This window comes from Phycodurus eques, chromosome 12 (genome assembly GCF_024500275.1).
Source record: "Phycodurus eques isolate BA_2022a chromosome 12, UOR_Pequ_1.1, whole genome shotgun sequence".
Taxonomy (NCBI): Eukaryota; Metazoa; Chordata; class Actinopteri; order Syngnathiformes; family Syngnathidae; genus Phycodurus; species Phycodurus eques.
Window position 1 is genome coordinate 654,415 of NC_084536.1, and position 18,252 is coordinate 672,666.

The 18,252-nt window shown below is 49.7% G+C and overlaps 1 protein-coding gene across 1 annotated transcript in view; it reads right to left on the reverse strand.

Moving 5' to 3' along the window:
• ccdc80 (coiled-coil domain containing 80) overlaps positions 1-17,328 on the reverse strand; it is a 19,406-nt gene extending 2,078 nt beyond the window's left edge. The window contains exons 1-9 of the mRNA XM_061691533.1: positions 17,267-17,328; positions 16,548-16,745; positions 16,085-16,458; positions 14,755-15,084; positions 13,243-13,399; positions 8,057-8,193; positions 5,626-5,777; positions 4,891-4,994; positions 2,968-3,051 (exon numbers count right to left, since the gene is read on the reverse strand). Of these exons, the coding sequence (XP_061547517.1) occupies positions 2,968-3,051; positions 4,891-4,994; positions 5,626-5,777; positions 8,057-8,193; positions 13,243-13,399; positions 14,755-15,084; positions 16,085-16,458; positions 16,548-16,734 (1,525 nt within the window). The 5' untranslated portion in view covers positions 16,735-16,745; positions 17,267-17,328. The remainder of the gene's footprint in view (positions 1-2,967; positions 3,052-4,890; positions 4,995-5,625; positions 5,778-8,056; positions 8,194-13,242; positions 13,400-14,754; positions 15,085-16,084; positions 16,459-16,547; positions 16,746-17,266) is intronic.
• Between the last annotated feature and the right edge of the window lie 924 nt (positions 17,329-18,252).

The window sequence follows — 18,252 nt, forward strand, 5'->3', positions numbered from 1 at the left end:
TGGTCCGCAACCCTCACTCGTTCCCGGTGAGGGTTGGACTCCGCCAAGGCTGCCCTTTGTCGCCGATTCTGTTCATAACTTTTATGGACAGAATTTCTAGGCGCAGCCAAGGCGAAGAGGGGGTCCGGTTTGGTGGCCTCAGTATTGCATCTCTGCTTTTTGCTGATGATGCGGTTCTGTTGGCTTCATCAAGCCGTGGGCTCCAACTCTCACTGGAGCGGTTCGCAGCCGAGTGTGAAGCGGCCGGGATGAGAATCGGCACCTCCGAATCCGAGACCGCGGTCCTCGGTCGGAAAAGGGCGGCGTGCCCTCTCCGGGTCGGGGATGAGATCCTGCCTCAAGTGGAGGAGTTCAAGTATCTTGGGGTCTCGTTCACGAGTGAGGGAAGAATGGAACGGGAGATCGACAGGCGGATCGGTGCGGCGTCTGCAGTGATGCGAACTTTGCATCGGTCCATCGCGTTAAAGAAGGAGCAAAGCCGAACGGCGAAGCTCTCGATGTACCGGTCGATCTTCGTTCCTACCCTCACCTATGGACACGAGCTGTGGGTCGTGACCGAAAGAACGAGATCCCGGATACAAGCGGCCGAAATGGGTTTCCTCCGCAGGGTGTCCGGGCTCTCCCTTAGAGATGGGGTGAGAAGCTCGGTCATCCGGGAGGATCTCAGAGTAGAGCCGCTGCTCCTCCGCATCGAGAGGACCCAGATGAGGTGGCCGGGGCATCTGATTCGGATGCCTCCCCGGCACGTCCCGCCGGGAGGAGACCCCGGGGACGACCCAGGACACGCTGGAGAGACTTCGTCCTTCGGCTGGCCCGGGATCCCTCCGGAAGAGCCGGATGAAGTGGCTGGGGAGAGGGAAGTCTGGGCGTCCCTGCTAAAGCTACTGCCCCCGCGACCCGACCCGGATAAGCGGTAGAAAATGGATGGATGGATGGATGGATGGATGTTTTGTTGATGTCTTCCTTTTAATTGCTAAAACATTTTGTTGTATCAGTAGTGTAGTAATTATGCGCTGAAGTTGTGTCTCAACATACACGCAATCCTGTTGCTAAAACCTTTTTAGGCAACTACAGGAAGAGGAAAAAAGGTGCGGCCAGAAATGACATCATCAAGCTAATTGTAACAGGACCGAAGGCAAGCCGTCTCTTCTCTTTTTCAGTTTCCGTCATGGAGTGTGTCACTCAAACAACGCCATCCGGATGCTCGTGTGATCAGAAAACGTTGAGGGTTCGGGCTCTTCGTGGTCAGGCACAGCCTGTTTCCCCACGTTCCACAGCAAATTGATGGTTAAGTACTTTAGAAAACAACTGAAATAGTTTGTTCAACTATTGTTTGTTGCAAAAGGATGCTTAAAAAGCCCTTGGACTGTGCAATCAACATATTTCTCTGTTGTTTGGATAACTCTCTATCTTCTTCTGAGTTAGGAAAAAGGGGGAATTCAACTGTTTTCAGTCAGATGGAGTTAGCACATGCGAGAGTACTGGACTATGCCGTGAACAGGTGAACAGGAAAGGGCTATCGCAGCGAGACCACTCCTCTCTTCGCTTGGCTCTTGGCTGACGATGTTGAACCTCAATCTTGAACTGCACTAGCCCCGCGGCCGGCCGGGCTAACGTCACTGCCAACTGGGCCTGCATCTCTGCCGGCCGGGCTAACGCCACCGCCAGCCGGACCTTCACCAACACTGGCCGGAATACAATCAACGCCAGCCAGATGACCATCAGCGCGAGTCGGACCACCGCCACACTTCGTCAAACGTGCGCACTATGAGAACATCTGGTGAGTGTTGCACATCTCCTTTCTCATTCACCCCCCAAGTAACAACAAGAAACAAAACTAGAGACCTGGTGCTAGGAAGACACAGATCCACAATGATTTTTATAACCTTGCTGCCCAGAAACAAAACACACTGCCCCCCCCCCCCCCCCATCAAAAAAAAAAAAAAAAAAAATCAGTTGGTGCTTAATCTTCCAAAACCAGTGTCCATGTGTTTCACTCATAAAAACAACACAGATTTGATATAAATGTACAAAATGAAAAAGTCCAAGCTGTAACAGAATTTCAACTCCTTGGATTGGTACTCGCCTCGCAACCCCCAAAACAATCCAAAGTCATTTAGATGCGTCAGACATGACATGCCTCGCCACTGGCCAGGCCGCCCCGCTGTACACGTGCGTGCGATCATTTGTCATCTCATGCCGGATGACAATTTGCTGTCGAGCGGCAGCCGCTGCCACATCCTCAAGAATATAACTTGAATTCATTTTCAAGTGTATAAGCAACTCGGCGCCTGAGCCACTCGGTCGATTTATTGAGAGACAAAACTGCGTCACCAGAAGCTCCTCGGACCGAAATTGTAAAATCAACTTTCAGACAGTCGGCCTTTTCCTCCGAGTCTTGTAAACTCTGGAGCTCACTGTCGTGGGAAATAAAATCCATTTTAGAGTTTAAGATGTTCACCGCCAGAAATAAAACCTGGTCCAAGAGAAAAACTAAACCGGATGATCTGTAAATAGTGCGTAGATTGTGTAGCAGAGTGAGCGTGTGAGGGAAGGTTTTTAGACCTTATATGGAATTACTGGTGTAAATCATATCAATGCAATTCCAGAGTATTAAACTACTGAAGTATATATAGTATGTTTTTTAAATTTGATATACATTTTATACTGCACAGCAATTTTGTAGAAGAGCTCCACCAGGGACTGGAGCTGAGAATTAGCACAAGCTATCAACTTTATATGCATCACATGAGCTGCAAACTTATAACTATGTTTAATTGCATTGTCCCTGTCAGACAAACAAACAAACAAACAAATAAATGAATAAAAGATGGTCAAATGAAGTTCCCCTGTAAAGTTTCCATCCAAAAGCTCAACAGCTAACTTTGGAGGAGTCGTGTTCATCTGGTCTACGGTGTAGGAGGTGTTGGTGTTCACACAGTATTTCAGGGTTTTCGAGGTCCTTACCATTAAAGGGGTAAAGTTCCAAGACGCCGCCCATGTCTGACAGCTCTGTTCCAACCAGCTTCAGAATGGAGATGTGCCTCAAACCTGCAAAAACAACAAAAATAAAACGCCCGTCTTGCAGTGCACAAAGTACACATCTGATAACATTCTGCAGTCCAGAGTGCAGAGAGGGTTTGTTATTGGAACCATCCTAAGCGAAGCGCTGGTTGCTAGGTACGAGGAGAAGGTGGTACTTGTGGTCCCGGGGAAGGTGGTCAAGGAGCTTTTTCATCCAAGGCGAAAACAATCCACATTAAACGTTGTTGTAGAAACGTGGTGAAGTGCTGAATACCAGGATGAAACTTTGTTTTTAGGCCTTTAGGCTTGTCAGCAGGGATAGGTCGTCGTTCGGAACAAGGAGGGGGAGCATGGGCAAGAACAACACGAAATCCTTACAGAACGTCGGAACTTGCCGATAAGACTTTTTGCCCTGCAGCGACCGCATCTGACAGGAAAAACTCCCATGTTTCGCATGCCATAAAAGTGCTACGTTTCGTAGTGGGGTTGTGGCTCTAACTTCGAACGTAAATACTTGGGTTTCCACACCGACACTCGAGACTCGGTGCCGGAACCGATGAAGCCTTATCGGTTGGAAGGCGAAATGTCTTCGAAAACAATCACAACAGTCCAGTTGCTGTCGATTCAACGCCCTGAGAATACAATAGCTGGATTTACACGGAGCCTTGTATTCCGGTTGGAATCGCGTCAGAAGCCCAGACAGGATAAGAATTCTCCATATCGACACCTCAGTCGGAGTAAACGGGCTGAAACCGAATGGAATTTCACTGGGGCCGAATATTCCTTTCCCCAAACTGATCAAGTCAAGTCCAAGTCGGTTCATCCGTCACATAGTAACTTGATTTTATCAAGCTCTTTCTTTTAATTAAAGTGTAAAAACAATCGCAATTACTGTGCTAAACTCCATCTTGATAAATCACGTGTCGTTTACGTCGATGTGGGCACGTCACACGTCTGTAAAACGGCTGTTCCGATTGAATCTTGTGGCACATGAAAATGCCAAAACGGTATAGATCACGTCACATTGAAACAGTTGACGTGAGATCGTCAATGGAAATGACACAAAGTCTGCACGTAGACCCGCCTACTGTCCTGGACCAATGACAACATTCACGAGCACCGTTGTCTCTCGTGGTTCCAAAAGGTCTACAAACACGAGATTTTTCATACAACATGATTGAGCGGTGGTAAACTACTCGTGTAGCCACAGCTGCCCTGGGGCAGTCTGACGGAAGCGTGGCTGCCATTCTGCGCCTACGACCACTCCAATATTTTGCAACTCTGTTCTCCCAAAACGTCCGACCTGAGGCGTCGCGCTTTTCGGGAGCCCTTAGCTGTGGTGTCTGTTGTCGTGGTACGCATCGGTGTGCTCATCGAGCAACAGAATTGCTCACCTTTTTCCGCATCACAAATAAAGCCATTTTGTGTGTGGAACAAAACAAGCAAACAAAAACCTGGATAAGGCGAAGATGGAGATGGATGGATGGATACACCGGAAACTGGGATTCTCCTTTTTTCCTCTTAACCCAAGCTGCGGCGTATATGAAGCTTGCTCGTAAATCAAATTTTAGCTCGCGTCATAATGTAAAAAAAACTAAAAACTCGGAAGTGGGCTACTAGAAAGCTACAACTGGATTTGGGATTATGATAGGAGGATTCAAATCTGTGTTTGTTGTGTCAGCAACAACGTTCACCACGTTTATTTTCTGTAATTATTTGGCGACCGACGCATGTGGTCTCACAGGTCTGGTATCCAACATGTACAAAAAAAATAAAAAATCTGATATGGTGTCACACCACTACGCAGCAACACGCATAAAACTCATCACGGCCCAGTAAAGCAGCATCGGTGGTGCAGAAACTCACCCAAGTTGCAGGCCTGGCTGCCCAGGCCATAAAGCTGCTGCTGATAGGCCCACTCCTCGTCGTTGGGGGAGGAGATGATGAAGAGACGTCGCCTCCAGCGGAACCTACGATCACCACAAATTTTGGAGGCACCTCTGTATTCGGCACTTGTCCACAACGATTGCAGTGGACCCGCGCCATTTGCAGGGGACGGAGACCAGGCCGGACCGCCAATAGCGAAAATCCGTGGATAATTGACACCCATTATAATTGCGTTGAAAAACCCCCAACATTTTTTTTAAAACCCGAACAATTCTTGAATAAGCGGGGATTAACCGCCACGAAGCGTTTTGGGGGTTGGTCCAAAAAAAAAAAAACCGACAAAAATAAATAACATATGCTTTCAGCACTCCCACAAAAATGAATAATAAATGAATAAATAAATCTGCAAACAGGCGAGTCTGCGTCCACTGTACCGCTGTTGACGACGACCCGAAATATCAGCCAGAACCCTCGCAGAAGTCCAATCAAAGACATTTCGGAAAATGTATCATCTATACAATAATTCAATGTATGGCTGCAGTTGAAATGAAGAAGACAAACAGGCTGACAAACCCGCCCATCTGCCAATTGGTGCTTTTCAACGCTGTCCGTTACACAGCATGACAAAGCAACTTTCGAAAAGAGGAAACAGGCTTTGGGGACCACCCGAGCAAGGGTGGGACATCACTTAAGGTCATCCCCTCGAGTTCTCACCTTGAGAGAAAGTTCTCCAAGGATCTGGGCTTGTCCTCTTTCTTGCAAACGACACCGTCTCGCTTCTGCTGCTCCATCTCTCGGATGCGCGATGAGAACGTGTCGATGTAGTCGAACACGGCCTTCATGGCAATGGGAACCTCGTAGGATTGCTGGACAAAGAAGTCAAGGCGTTGATCGATCGCACTCTCCCGAAGTCATCGAAGCGTACTTCCGATCTGCGCAGACATCCTGGATCTGCCCAAGTAGTTGACCCGTGATGGCCACTGAGTAACTCAATCGCCGAGCTTGGGGACATGCGCTACTGGAAGTAGAGTGGTTCACATAGCTGACTTTCATGCAGCTGGTGTGGTATCGCTGACAATAATTGACCAAGTTGTAGTCTGTATGTAGCCTTTCGCTCATTGATCATGTAGTGCAGTGCTTCTCAAACTGCAAAAAAGGATGACATGGTTTTTTTGTTTTTTTTCTAAAGCGCGAACCGGCTCCTCCCACCTTAGCGTTGGGCCAATTAAGAGCACTGCTATGATTGTGACGAATAAATGTGACATCCCTGCGTACGCGCAGCATTTCTACCGCTGTCGTATCCTTTCTCGAGTTGTACAGGTGAGGCGAGGCCACCTCGGCTCGGAAGCGCTTACTTACCTCGGCTCAAAAGTTGCCAATGTGGATAAATTACGGCTTTTGCAACGGAGGATTTGGCGCCGTGTCTTTGGTCACGAGCCACGCGATTGACCTCCGCGGCATTCCTTTCTTGTTATACGCAAAACGGTGTTCGCGCTCATCTCGTCTGTTTCTTCGTGCAAATTACAGTCGCTTGTCACTCTTTATTTTTGAAAAGCATTCGCGAGAGCGGACGGACAATTCGCGAAAGATATATCGACCGCTAAATCGCTAAATTGGCGACACTGCGCATTTGTAAATGAGCTCCTCTCTGTTGCGGCCCATTTGTTAGTAGAAGCGGTGCACATCAGCGAGCATCATTTAATGAAATCGTTAGTTCACTTTGGTTTAGTTGCTTTCTATTAAACAGGTGTTGAATATTGCGGTTGAACCGGTCCCCAAAAAAGAACAATAACGATTCCCAGGACGTCGCGGGGTGCGCATGGTCGTAATGTTGCAACGGGGTTGGGATTAGGGAGGGCTTCTGGGAGAACAAATCTGCCCTGTAAGCGGTTCCTGGGCCCAAAACGTTCGAGAAGCTCTGATGTCGTGGTTCACGGAGCCGACCTCGCGCGGAGCCCGTTCCCACTCGCACGCTGTCATTACAGCGGATTGCCACCAGTTGCCTTTCGACTGAACTCGGCGAGGATAGAAAAGGCCATTAGGGGTGTAGCGGTCCACGGAGCCAATCGAGTGTAGCCCCGTCACGGCCGGTGACCGACAGACAGCCGGTTGAACAGCCTGCGTGACTCAGAAGCGGATAAGCGGAATCGAGAATGTATGGACGCAGCTGGCCGGAAAACCGTTATTCCCAAGAGCTTCCCTGTAATTGTGGCGCGGCCTTTCACGTATCTTGCGTTCCCGATCGCCACTTTTGGGAAGCAACACCCGGAATGCTGACCGTCGTGTCCGACGCATCCAAACCACATCCGGCGCCGATTCCTCAGGCCGGGGTGAATCCGCTGCCAGCCAACACGAGCCTCTTTCGTGCACACGTCCAAAAACGACCGGCGGACATTTTTGTGCGCACACATAACTGTGTACGAGCGACGGCCGCGCAAATGTCGTCTTGTGTGAATTAAAGCAGCAGCGTCTTTGTCAAGACGCTGTTTTGGCAGGCGCGGTATAGTCCGGCGTGAGAGGAAGTTGGGCTCGATGGACACATTGGTGGGGAGACTTCAGAAAGAGGACAACGTGAGCAAAAAGAATGAACGCCATTATTAGTTACGTGAGAGTTTAGCATTGATTCAAACCTGATGAATCATTGAAAAGCTGTAACAGACAGCAGGCGGTGTTTTTTTTTTTTCAATGCGGGAACTCCGACCTTTTAGTGTGTCCGATACGGTCAAAATGTCCCAAAATCTATCTACCCCAAAAGATTCCTGATGATAATCTAGACAGACATGCCTGGATGGTTTTCTCAAGTGACACAGCGACGTCGGTGGTCCCAGCCATCCGCCCGACAGAGGAAGTGAATCCTTACGTCTACAAAAAAACGTTCTGTTTCCCCCCCCCCAAAAAATGCAGATTAGGGTGACGACTTTCCAAAACACACTTTTCCTCGTTTTTGTGTGGGTGAAAATACCATTTTTGGGGGGGGGGGGGGGGGGGGGGGGCTCGTTAGCTTTGTATGATATTTTGTTGTTCTGATTTTTCATGTTGCTGTGAAGGGGGAGTGCTCCGCTTCTCCCAAAACACAACGCTACCTTTTGGAAAAATAGGGTAATGGTCATCGAAGCGCTTCTTCGGTCGGCGGCAAACGGCTCACCTTGACTCTCATGTCTGTGTCGGTGAGGACCATGTGGAAGTCTTCGTGGATCATGCTGAACTCCTTCCTCAGCTCGGTGATCAGGTCCTGGTTCACCAGGTCCTCCTGACGGAGTCCCTTCATGGGTTTGTCGTTCTCTGAAGAAGAAGAAAGACAGCGGTTTCTCGACTGGACGGCAAGGGAAGTGAATATTTGATGGACAGCAGCAAAGTCGCTCATGGACAAAGTCAACAAAGAGCCACTTTGACTTCCCGCCTGCTCGGCGGAAATGCTAAAGATGCTTTCGGTCGTCACTCCCTCCCGCCAGGAGGTGATGCAGTCGAGCGCAAACTACAGTAAGTCGGTCCGCTCGTGTTCAAGAAGGGCGAGTCCGGCATCGGAGGTTCAGGGGCGCCGAGCAAGACGAATTTCACAGTTTTGTACGTAACACTTTTTGAGGAAGTCTGCGAAGACACCAGCGACTCCGATGAAGTTGATTTAAATGCCGAGCCGCAGCTGAAGAGGAACCAACATATTGCAACGCGACTGAGAAAACTCATTTTGATACAGCGGCACCTCTACATAATCGGTAACAGTGTGTAATATTAAACCAGCGCCCTCCTATACTGAGTACGAGGTTAGCCAACAGGAAAGGACAGCTGCGTGTTCTGCAAGGACAAGTCAGAAGCTATTTGAATGTCAGTAACTGAAGCAATTGGAATTGTTTTCCTGAGGTTCGGAATCTCAATTGGAACCAAGAAAACCTTTTGGAGGCATTCAAGGCAACCTAATTAAACCACACTTACTTTGTTTGGCCAAATCATTGCAGGTCTTCCTATGAATACTAACGCTAGCAATGTCCAAACAGCACAAGTTTTGCTAATATTGCTCAGATATTTGACAGCTTTGTATAAATGTGTTTGTTGTTGATTAGATTTAGTGGGTTTCATGTTTTGCCAAGTTTTCCCGTGTCCCATGTTCATGTCTTGTCTGCTGGTTTGGTTTTCGCGTGCACCTGGTCTCGCCAGCCGGTCGGCTCCCTCACCTCGTTGTCACGTGGGTTTGTGTCAGATCATTGTCGCTGTCGTCACGTTTCCCTTGTCATGTTATGTTTTCTGTTGTGATGAGTTTATCCCTCGTTTTTTGAGACTTTGTTAATTTGGTATTTAGATTTTTTCCATGTGCCTCGTTTGGCCTCTTCGATTTGGAAAACCATTCAATGTTTTTTTTTTTTTTTTTTTTGCCTCAAACCTTTACAACGTGAGCTCGTAATGTTGCTCGGGCGCTCGTTCGCTGAAGCCCGTGATTCGCAACCCTTGTTCCACTTCACATGAGCGCGCCCTGAGAGAGATCAGGTGTGCCACAGGAACGAACGAATGAATCTTTATTTGAACCACAAAAGGTTGGGAAAATCTGTCTCACGCTACCAGAGGCAATTCCGGCCTGGCCAAGGTGACGCTACATTTGAATACATTTAAAACTTAAATACGTATGAACATCGCCAGGTTTCATTTCGTAGTGTTGGTTTGTCGTTTTTGAACAAAGCGGATATGATTTGAAACAAGACAAAAGATTGTTCCAAGCGTTCCGTCGACTGACAAACCAAACAGTGGACGGTGAGGTCATCTTCATCCGCCAGGAAACGGAGGCACTCAAAGAAGCGCTTGTTTGTACACACACGCTTTTTTCCAAGTGGAAAAACAGCGTGTCCCACGGGCGGGTGACATCACCTTCCAGCTTTTCAACCCAAAATTCCATGCGGGTGAAACCTCGTCTTGTGGTGGGAAGTGCAGGCTCATCAAGTTTGACAGAGTCACACACTAACCCAGGCTTATAAAATGTCTCCAAATGTAAGCAAGGAAACCGCCCCTTTCCCAAAAGCTGCCCGTACTTGAGTGTGCGAAGATGACTTCCAGGCAAACGTGGTACGTTTGTCTCCGGTGTTTGAACATGTGGATCAATTTGTCTATATTTAATAGCAACCGATCTTTAAGATTCGGGCTCACACCAAATTTCTTTTAAATCAGTTCAGAAATTCCTTAATCTTAATTCCAAAGTTATAATTTTATTTTTTTTCCAACATTGTGAGTTATGTCCATGTTGGAAATGTGAACTATTGGTCCACTTCATGATACAAAGTAAAGGACTTTATTGCTTCAGCCAACACAGAAGAAGACACCAGATGACTTCAGAAGTCATGTCCATGTTGCAGGGTCCGGATTTTGGAAGCGCCATTATTCCATTCTCTAATACCGAAGCGCAACGCAACCAATTTGAAATGTTATAATTTAGTTACGGTTGTGTTGTGTATTACTGAAGTTACAAAGCACGTTTTACTAAAGTCAATATTTTATTGATTTATTTTTGGTCCTGTCAAGCAGAATGGAAAATCTGTATCCCTTTTATGCCCGAACAGTTTTACTGTGTCACAGTGGAGTTTTGAAGCTTCCGCTGTGGTTTCTTAGTATTCTAATTAAAGTTTATTGAGAATCAGAGTCGATCAGTCGAAGAGAACAAAGTTTCTAGAAGGGAGAGAGAAACAAAGACAAAAGACAAAGCACTAATTGTAAACAGGCTGCGAGAAGTAAATCACGACATTATCGACAACAATGCAACATTCAATGCGAGTGTTGCATGGGGCTGTCGCGCCGCACCCTGGGAGGGAAGGACAGGACGAGCTGGAACAGGACAAGGACAGGAGCGGAAGCACGCAGGACAAGGCTCGTGAACCCGGCTGTGCAACTGAAGAGTGGTGGCCTTAATGATGTGAATTATAAAAGAGGACCCCACCTCTTTTATAATAATCCACCCCCTGGAATATAATGATCCACCCCCTGAGGACCCCACCCGATCAATCGAGGGGCGGGATCGGGCCCGGGGGTCCACCCGAGAGCGGCCCGCCGGACGGGACGCGTCCCACTCCGAGGGACCCGGGGCGGTCCGCCGGCCCCGCCGAGGCGCCCCGACAACGTAGGGAGCCAATGCCACCCCCCCCGGCCAACCGCGCCCCTCCACCCCCGGGAGACCCAGACGCCCCCCCCCCCCAACCCGCAGGCCCGAGATGGAGCCAGTTCCCGCCTAGCTCGAGGGCGGGAGAGTGTCCCTTGTTTGTTGGAAAGGAGGGCGGATGGGGGCACCCGACAAGGGAACGATAAGGGGGGGAACCCAAGGAGCAGCCGTGGGCCATGAGAGGTCAGCCCCAACACCAAGCAGGGCTGCCAGGCACTACTGCCTAACAGGCAATCCCCCAACACACACACACGACCCACTGCCCCCAGACATGGGTGTATGTGGTGCATTCAAATATGGGAGTGTGTGTGATGCATTTAAAATCCAGGGGGGCAGGAAGGGAAACAACACAGAGGAAGAGACGCAAGGAACGGAGAGAAGAGAAGGAAGCAGGCCCGAGGAGCGACAGGGGGGCCCCGCCGCCCCCACCGGCGGCCGGAGCGGGGGACCCGGGCGGGCGCCGGCCGGCACCGCCCCATCACCCACGGAACATGGGCGAGTCACCGTCACGCCACCGTTACTCCCCAGGAGGTCGCCCCAGTGGTCCCCCCACCCCGCCCCCGAGATCAGGAGTGAAAAAAAGGCCCGGCCCCACAGACTCCGGAACAGCAAACCCAGGGAGAAGAGGAGAAGATTCCCACAGCATGCATGTGTCTCTTCACCATGCAAAACCCATCTAATGTGGGAAACGAAAGAGAGAAAGAAATCAATCGAATAATAAGAAAACAACAACAACCTCGACAACAAAGAATATAGAATTCCATTGTTTACTTTCACACTTGTGAAAAACGTCAGATGGCACCCTACTCCGGCAAAGGAGTGAGCAGCTATCTACGTATATGTGTCATTGATTTTTTTCCTTCTGCTGATATGTTTTCTAACGCAATATATTCTATGATGAGATTTAGCCACCGATTGATGTTAAGCTTGTTTGTTTTTCCAGTTTAATAGAATAGTTTTCTTAGCGGTAGCTAACGTGACAAGTAATGATTGGGAATATTTATTAGGGAGGTCATTATAAGGCTATCTGACTTAAGTAAAAATAAAAATGTAAAAAACAAAACCCGATCCAGGTAAATATTGTATCCACATAAAGATCAAAGGAAAACATTTTTTAAAAGCTTCATGAGCAAGACTTCATTTTGTTCTTGGGTGATACCGAAACGACACAGCAGATTTACAGATATTTCTTCTCAAATTGATTTTGGACTGTTTGCGTTATACTCATGTCATGTAACAATGATCCTGATCCAGCTTTTTTATTGCATCCATCCATCCGTTTTCTGAGCCGCTTCTCCTCACGCGGGTCGCGGGCGCGCCGCAGCCGATCCCAGCCGTCATCGGGCAGGAGGCGGGGGACGCCCCGAACCGGTCGCCGGCCCATCGCAGGGCACATAGAAACAAACGACCGTTCGCACTCACATTCACACCTACGGGCAATTTAGAGTCTCCAATTCATGCGTGTTTTTGGAAAGCGGAGTGCCCGGAGAAAAGCCACGCGGGCACGGGGAGAAGGCGCAAACTCCACACAGGCGGGGCCGGGGATTGAACCCGGGTCCTCACAACTGTGAGGCGGACGCTCTGACCGGTTGTCCGCCGTGATCAATTCAGTTTGTTATTGGATCATAACAAGGACACCGCTGGAATATTTGATATTACCAAATATTATAAGACAACTCTGCCATTTGTCCAGCACGGGCCAGTCAAGCAAAAGCGCGAGTGATGTGATGCAACGAGCGATGAAAAGTCAATGAAAATCTCCACACGTTGCCATCTGTGCTACCCCTCATCCGACTCTTTTCATTTTGGAAGGCCGAGCAAACGGGCTTCATCGATTCTCGCAAATTTCATGCACGTTTGACTCGTTTTTGTCGGGAGATTTCTTTCATTTTGTTAAAATGCAGAAAATGACATGAAATTTGGCGGTGCGGGCTTTTTAGTGGACAGCGACGGTGTGGAAGTTGTTGTACATTTGAATGACCTCCTGAAAGTGCAGCACAGTGGAGCGTTAGCAAAGTTACAGTCCCCACCCGCCCGTCGACTACAAATCTGGAAAACATTCGCCGAGCGGGCGTATGACTCGACGACGGGCGGCGAGCACCCGCTGGCTGTCGCCGCGCAAAACTGTCGGGGAGCCTTTTTTGGTGGTTGTTTTGCGCGTGGTTTGTCCGGCCGTGGCGCGCGTGCCCGCCGCTTACCCAACTGGTAGTGATCGATTTTCACGGTGGAGTTGACGAGCGAGCCGAAGATGGAGATGATGGAGACTTTCCGGATGGCCATCTCGCACACCGACTCCAAGTACTCGTCCCTCTGCTGGGCGTACATCTTGTTCTCCTCGCTGGGTGATGTCACCAGCTGGGGGGGGTTAGAAAGAAGGAGGGGGGTGCGGTGGGTTGGGAGGTCATGCGTAGAGGTCGCACGCCGCAGCGTCGCCGTTTACGTGAACTCGCAAGTGGAGGATGGGCCATTTTCTGCCTGTGCGATAACAATCTATAGAGGCCGCAAAACAGACGCGCAGCGTGTTCGCGCGCAGCCGACGGCTACACTTCCAGCTTGAGCCAAAAAAAAGACGAAAACAAAAATCCACGAGCAAAAACACAAACAAAAATGACTCGAGCTTTTAAGCAAAGTAAAACGACGGCCAAAACGGATGATTTCATTGGAAAGGATCCTCTCGACTGTGTGGAATCGATTGTCGATTTGTTGCATTTTGAAGCGATCGATGCAAAATGGACGCCGGCGGCAGCAGAGGCGCCGTTCGTTGGTCGACGCTCAAGTTCGCCGTCCGAAGACGAACGACGTGGCGTTAAACGGTAGCAAGTTGAGTCACGCTACATCGAGCCGCGCTCCGGCGGCATTATTCCGCTTCATGTTTCCACGAAGTCAAATCAAACGTTTCGTGGAAGTAAAAGATATTGCAACCCTCCAAATGTCCGCAGGAATGCACTCGCCCCCAAATAGAAGAATTGATTTCCGTCCTCTACGAACACGATGGCCACGCTTTGCTAAACATGTTCATTTTCAGCGTTCATGTTTTCCGATGCTGTCGAAGGTTAGCGATTAGACGTTGCGACATATCGGATGATTTTTTTCAGCCTTTGGAGCAACACCGTTCTTTCTCATCCCACGAGAAGAATTTGACATGTGCCTCGATTTCATTTGGATTCTGTTCAGATTTGGAAAGTTTGATAATAGTACTTGGATCTCGACACGGGACAAAAATGTTTTTTGGTTTTCTTCAATTTTGAGGTTTTCCTGTTGAGTTTTTCCCCCCTCATATCATTTAAAATAGTTTCATTTGAGAGGACCTTTATGATTTGAACCTTATTGTTTTAATAAGCGACCATATTCAGACCCATTATCATGAATGGTTGGAGGATTCCTGGTGGCAGCGTTTTTTTTCCCCTTCCTTTTTCTAATTATCTTTATTGTCGCGTCACGTCGAGCTGTAATATACCGCAGTACTTGGGATATTTGCAGTGTCAGTACGAACGCCTGAGAGGTGGCTCTTATCTTGAGGGACGTGAGATTTACGTCGGCTCCGACGTTGCCTGCGACGACCGCAATCTTTCCGCCTGCAGTTACGCAGACATTGCGATGTGATCGAGCTGTTGGAGGGGAAGGGGTTAATCGGATCCAGATGTCGGCTTTTAAAGCGAACGCCGCCGCTGGGCTTCGTCTGTGACGATGCACGGGAAGATTTCTCTTACCAGCAGTCGCCTGCGGTTCTCAAAGTAGTCCAAGAAGGAGGAGAGCGACCCCCTGGGCTTCTCGCCGGGCTCGGGGAAGTAGTCGTCCTTCTCCGGGAACTCGGACAGCTTCTTTGCGTTCTTCTTGCCGCCGCCGCTCTTGCCCTTTCCGCCCCTCCTCTCCGCCTTCTTGGCCGCCTTTTCGTTCTTCTTCTTCTTCTTCTTCTTCTTGTCGTGCTTGGCCTTCGCCTTCCCGGCGGGACCGACGCGGGCGAAGCCGTCGGCCTCCTCGGGATCGGTGACCGCGGGCTCGCCCGTCTCGTACTTATCCTCGTACTCGTTTGTTAGCATCTGCACAGATATAGTTGGTCAATCGCAGCGATCGATAAGCCACCCGCCGATGAAATCGAGTCGCCGTCTAGCCAAGATCTTCTCCGTCCGTTCGACACGACCCAGTTCAAAAAACAAAACCTGGGACTTGCAACCACTTTTCGCTTGGATTATACAGTTTGTCATCTCAAACAAACAGGCTTCTTGTTGCGACAAAGAAAAACAAACACCCGAAAGTTGTACTGGTGGAGCGCGTGCCGGTTTCCCCGACGACTTCACGAAACGCAAAAGGGAAGAATGAACTCGAGCCGTTTTTTCGGAACTTACTCGTGACCTAATGCTTTGCATGCCTGCCTCACAGTTCTCAGGTTCTGGGTTCGAAATCCGCCCTTCCTGTCCGGTGTTTCTTTTCTTCGTCCTACTTTGCAAAAACAAGAAAGTCGGCTTCATTGACGAGGAACAAATTGCCCGTCGACGGAAATGAGAGCGCGAGCGGTCGTTTGCTTCGGCGTGCCGGCGCCTCATCCGTGACCCCAATGCGAAACTGGATCGAAGGATGCGCGAGCTAACGAGCGAGTCCGCGACCCAAACGCGCAATTAGCAAAAAGAAATCCATCATCGGTCCGACTCGCACGATCGGCAAATTTTGACCACAAATGTGCACGGAAATACGTACAGTACTGTAGGAGGCCTACGTGTTCATCACAACCAAGGCAGAGGTTGTATTCCTATAAAGCACATTTATTATTCCAAGCCAATGTAACATCATGCGCCATTTGAACATGGGAAATGAAACAATTCCATTGAAATGTATTGCACATCGGTTTACTCCAAACTGCACCGAAATAAATACTATAAAATAAGTTCACTTACACTTTTTATACTACAACTGAAATGTACTAAACAGATGGATTTACTAGTACTGGATTTAAAACACATCTTAGCTGTAACTGCAATTGTGCACTGTTTTAACTAACTTTAACGTTTTCCCGTGCGTTTGGCACGACAAAATAGCCCTCACCTTCTCCGCTCCGTCCTTTTTCCCGGCGGGCCCGATCTCGGACGGTTTCCGCGTGGCGGGTGGCGGCTCGCGGATGCGCCCGCCGCGGCGGTCGTCGTGGGCGCGCTCGTGTCCAGACGGCGTGGTTTTTGCCGAGTCCCGCTCCCTCTCCCTTTGGCTGTAGTAATACGGCTCCGCTGTGGATCTTGGCGCGGCCCGGGCGCGGGCTTCGGTCTGCGTCGGGGCGGCGGCGCTTGGTCCGGCGGTTGTCGTGGCTTGAGTCGCGGCGGTCGCGGTCGTCGGCCGGGTCGTCGCCGGCCGAGTAGTTGTCGCAGATGTCGTCGTCGTCGTCGTCGTCGTGGGTTTTCTCGGGATTTTCCTTGCCGGCGCGCTCGCTGTCCGCAGCCAAGTGGCACAAATCGACATCGCCTGAAAATCGGCAATCTCCGGTTCCTGATTTGAACACGGGATGGATGCGTCTTACCGGTAAGCGCGCCCTCCTCCACTTGCCCCTCGACGCCGGCTCCTTTGCACTTCTGGACGAACCCTCTTTGGCGAATCTTCTCCAGCTTCCTCAAGGGCGACCGGTCGATGACCTCGTACATGGCCTCCAGCCTCACGGGGTACGGGTACCTCTCCTCCACCTGCAGCGTCTTCTTCAGCAGCACCATCCCAAACTTGCCTGCAGAATAGAACGATGGCGGAAGTGCCAAATGTCCCGATCAAACGAAAACTAATTGCACCTTGACCCTGACAAGACAAGTCTTCCCTGACCCGAATGTGCCTGTTCTTGTCGGCGTCAAAGATTCTTTCCATCGTTTGGAGAACCTTTTTATAAACACCGAAGAAAATAACGGCTTTACGGCGGCGCTTCCCAACGGGTGTCACCCCGGGACCCGCATTTTCCTAGCGTTGCAGGAGGGCTAGTTAGGGCGCGCTAGCCGCTTCAGTACAGTAACAAAGTATTCGTACTTCATGACTCGCCGCCATTGGCAAAAGCGCTCAAAGTCGTTGAGCATTCCCGGAGGTTGCGGTCGCGGTGAGGTTGCCGCAAAATCGCCGTAAAGCGCTATTTGCCTCCAAATGAACCTCCTCAAGTCACTGCAACGTAGGTCATTGGAAGCGAGATGCGCCAAAGCACTACTGTTATCTTAACCAGAGTGTTGCGAGCCACGTGCGATGGTCAGAAATGGATTTACTCACGGCCTCTTTGTCCGACTATCGATGGCGGCGACGTATGGTGACAGGACGTGTTCCACTTCACCTGCGTGCGCGTCCACTTTTTGTTTGGCGCTGTGCCGTGAGATTTGTTTGAATGGCTAAAAGTTGGGGAAGGCTGCTCTCAACGAATCGGAATCAGAATCATCTTTATTTGCCAAGTATGTCCGAAACACACCCGAGGAATTCGGGCGTGCCGCTCGAGTACGACAACAGACGGTCGATGGACAGAGAACGCCTTGGAGACAGAAAGACATTTTAAAAAAAAAAAAAAAAAAAACAGTCACTGAGCAGTAAAGGGTTGCTCGCTATCTGGTAATGCCGGTACATTTATTCTTATTTTTTTGACAATTGTGCAAAAAGATGCAGAGTCCTCCAGCACTTAGAGAAGTTCGAAAGACTGACATTGCAATAGTCCGGCGCAATGACCGTCGTGCGAAGGGCGCCGAGACTTCAAGGAGCGGATGCGGTTTCGAGTGACGGGTAGCGCGATCGTCTGGGACCATGTCGATTGTGCAAATGTTGCAGATACTCCTCGATCGGTTAGCAAATGGTGCAGATGCTACTCTGGCGTGAGTGGCCGGTATCGGTCAACAGCAGATATGCGAATCGTGCAGCGCGGCGACACGACTACGGCGAGTGCACGAGTCATCTATAATTGGCCCCGCAGAAATGGGACAACAAACTCAAGACAAAAGAAATTGGCAGCATGTTGCGATGGAATCGTAGGTTAGCTGTTTAAGAAGTTGACGGCGAGAGGGAAGAGGATTGTCGGAATGTCTGCTCGTTGGAGTTTGCATGAAGCTCCTCGATTCCCTCCGACCAAAATGGTGCATTTCCGCCCAAAAGCAGCGACTCGCGGCCCGAAAGATGCGAATGCGTACCTTTCTCCAGCTTGAGGAAGCTCATGAGTTTGGGGACGAGGGCGGCGTCCAGCGGCTCTTCCGCGACTTTGCCCTCGCGGCTGATCC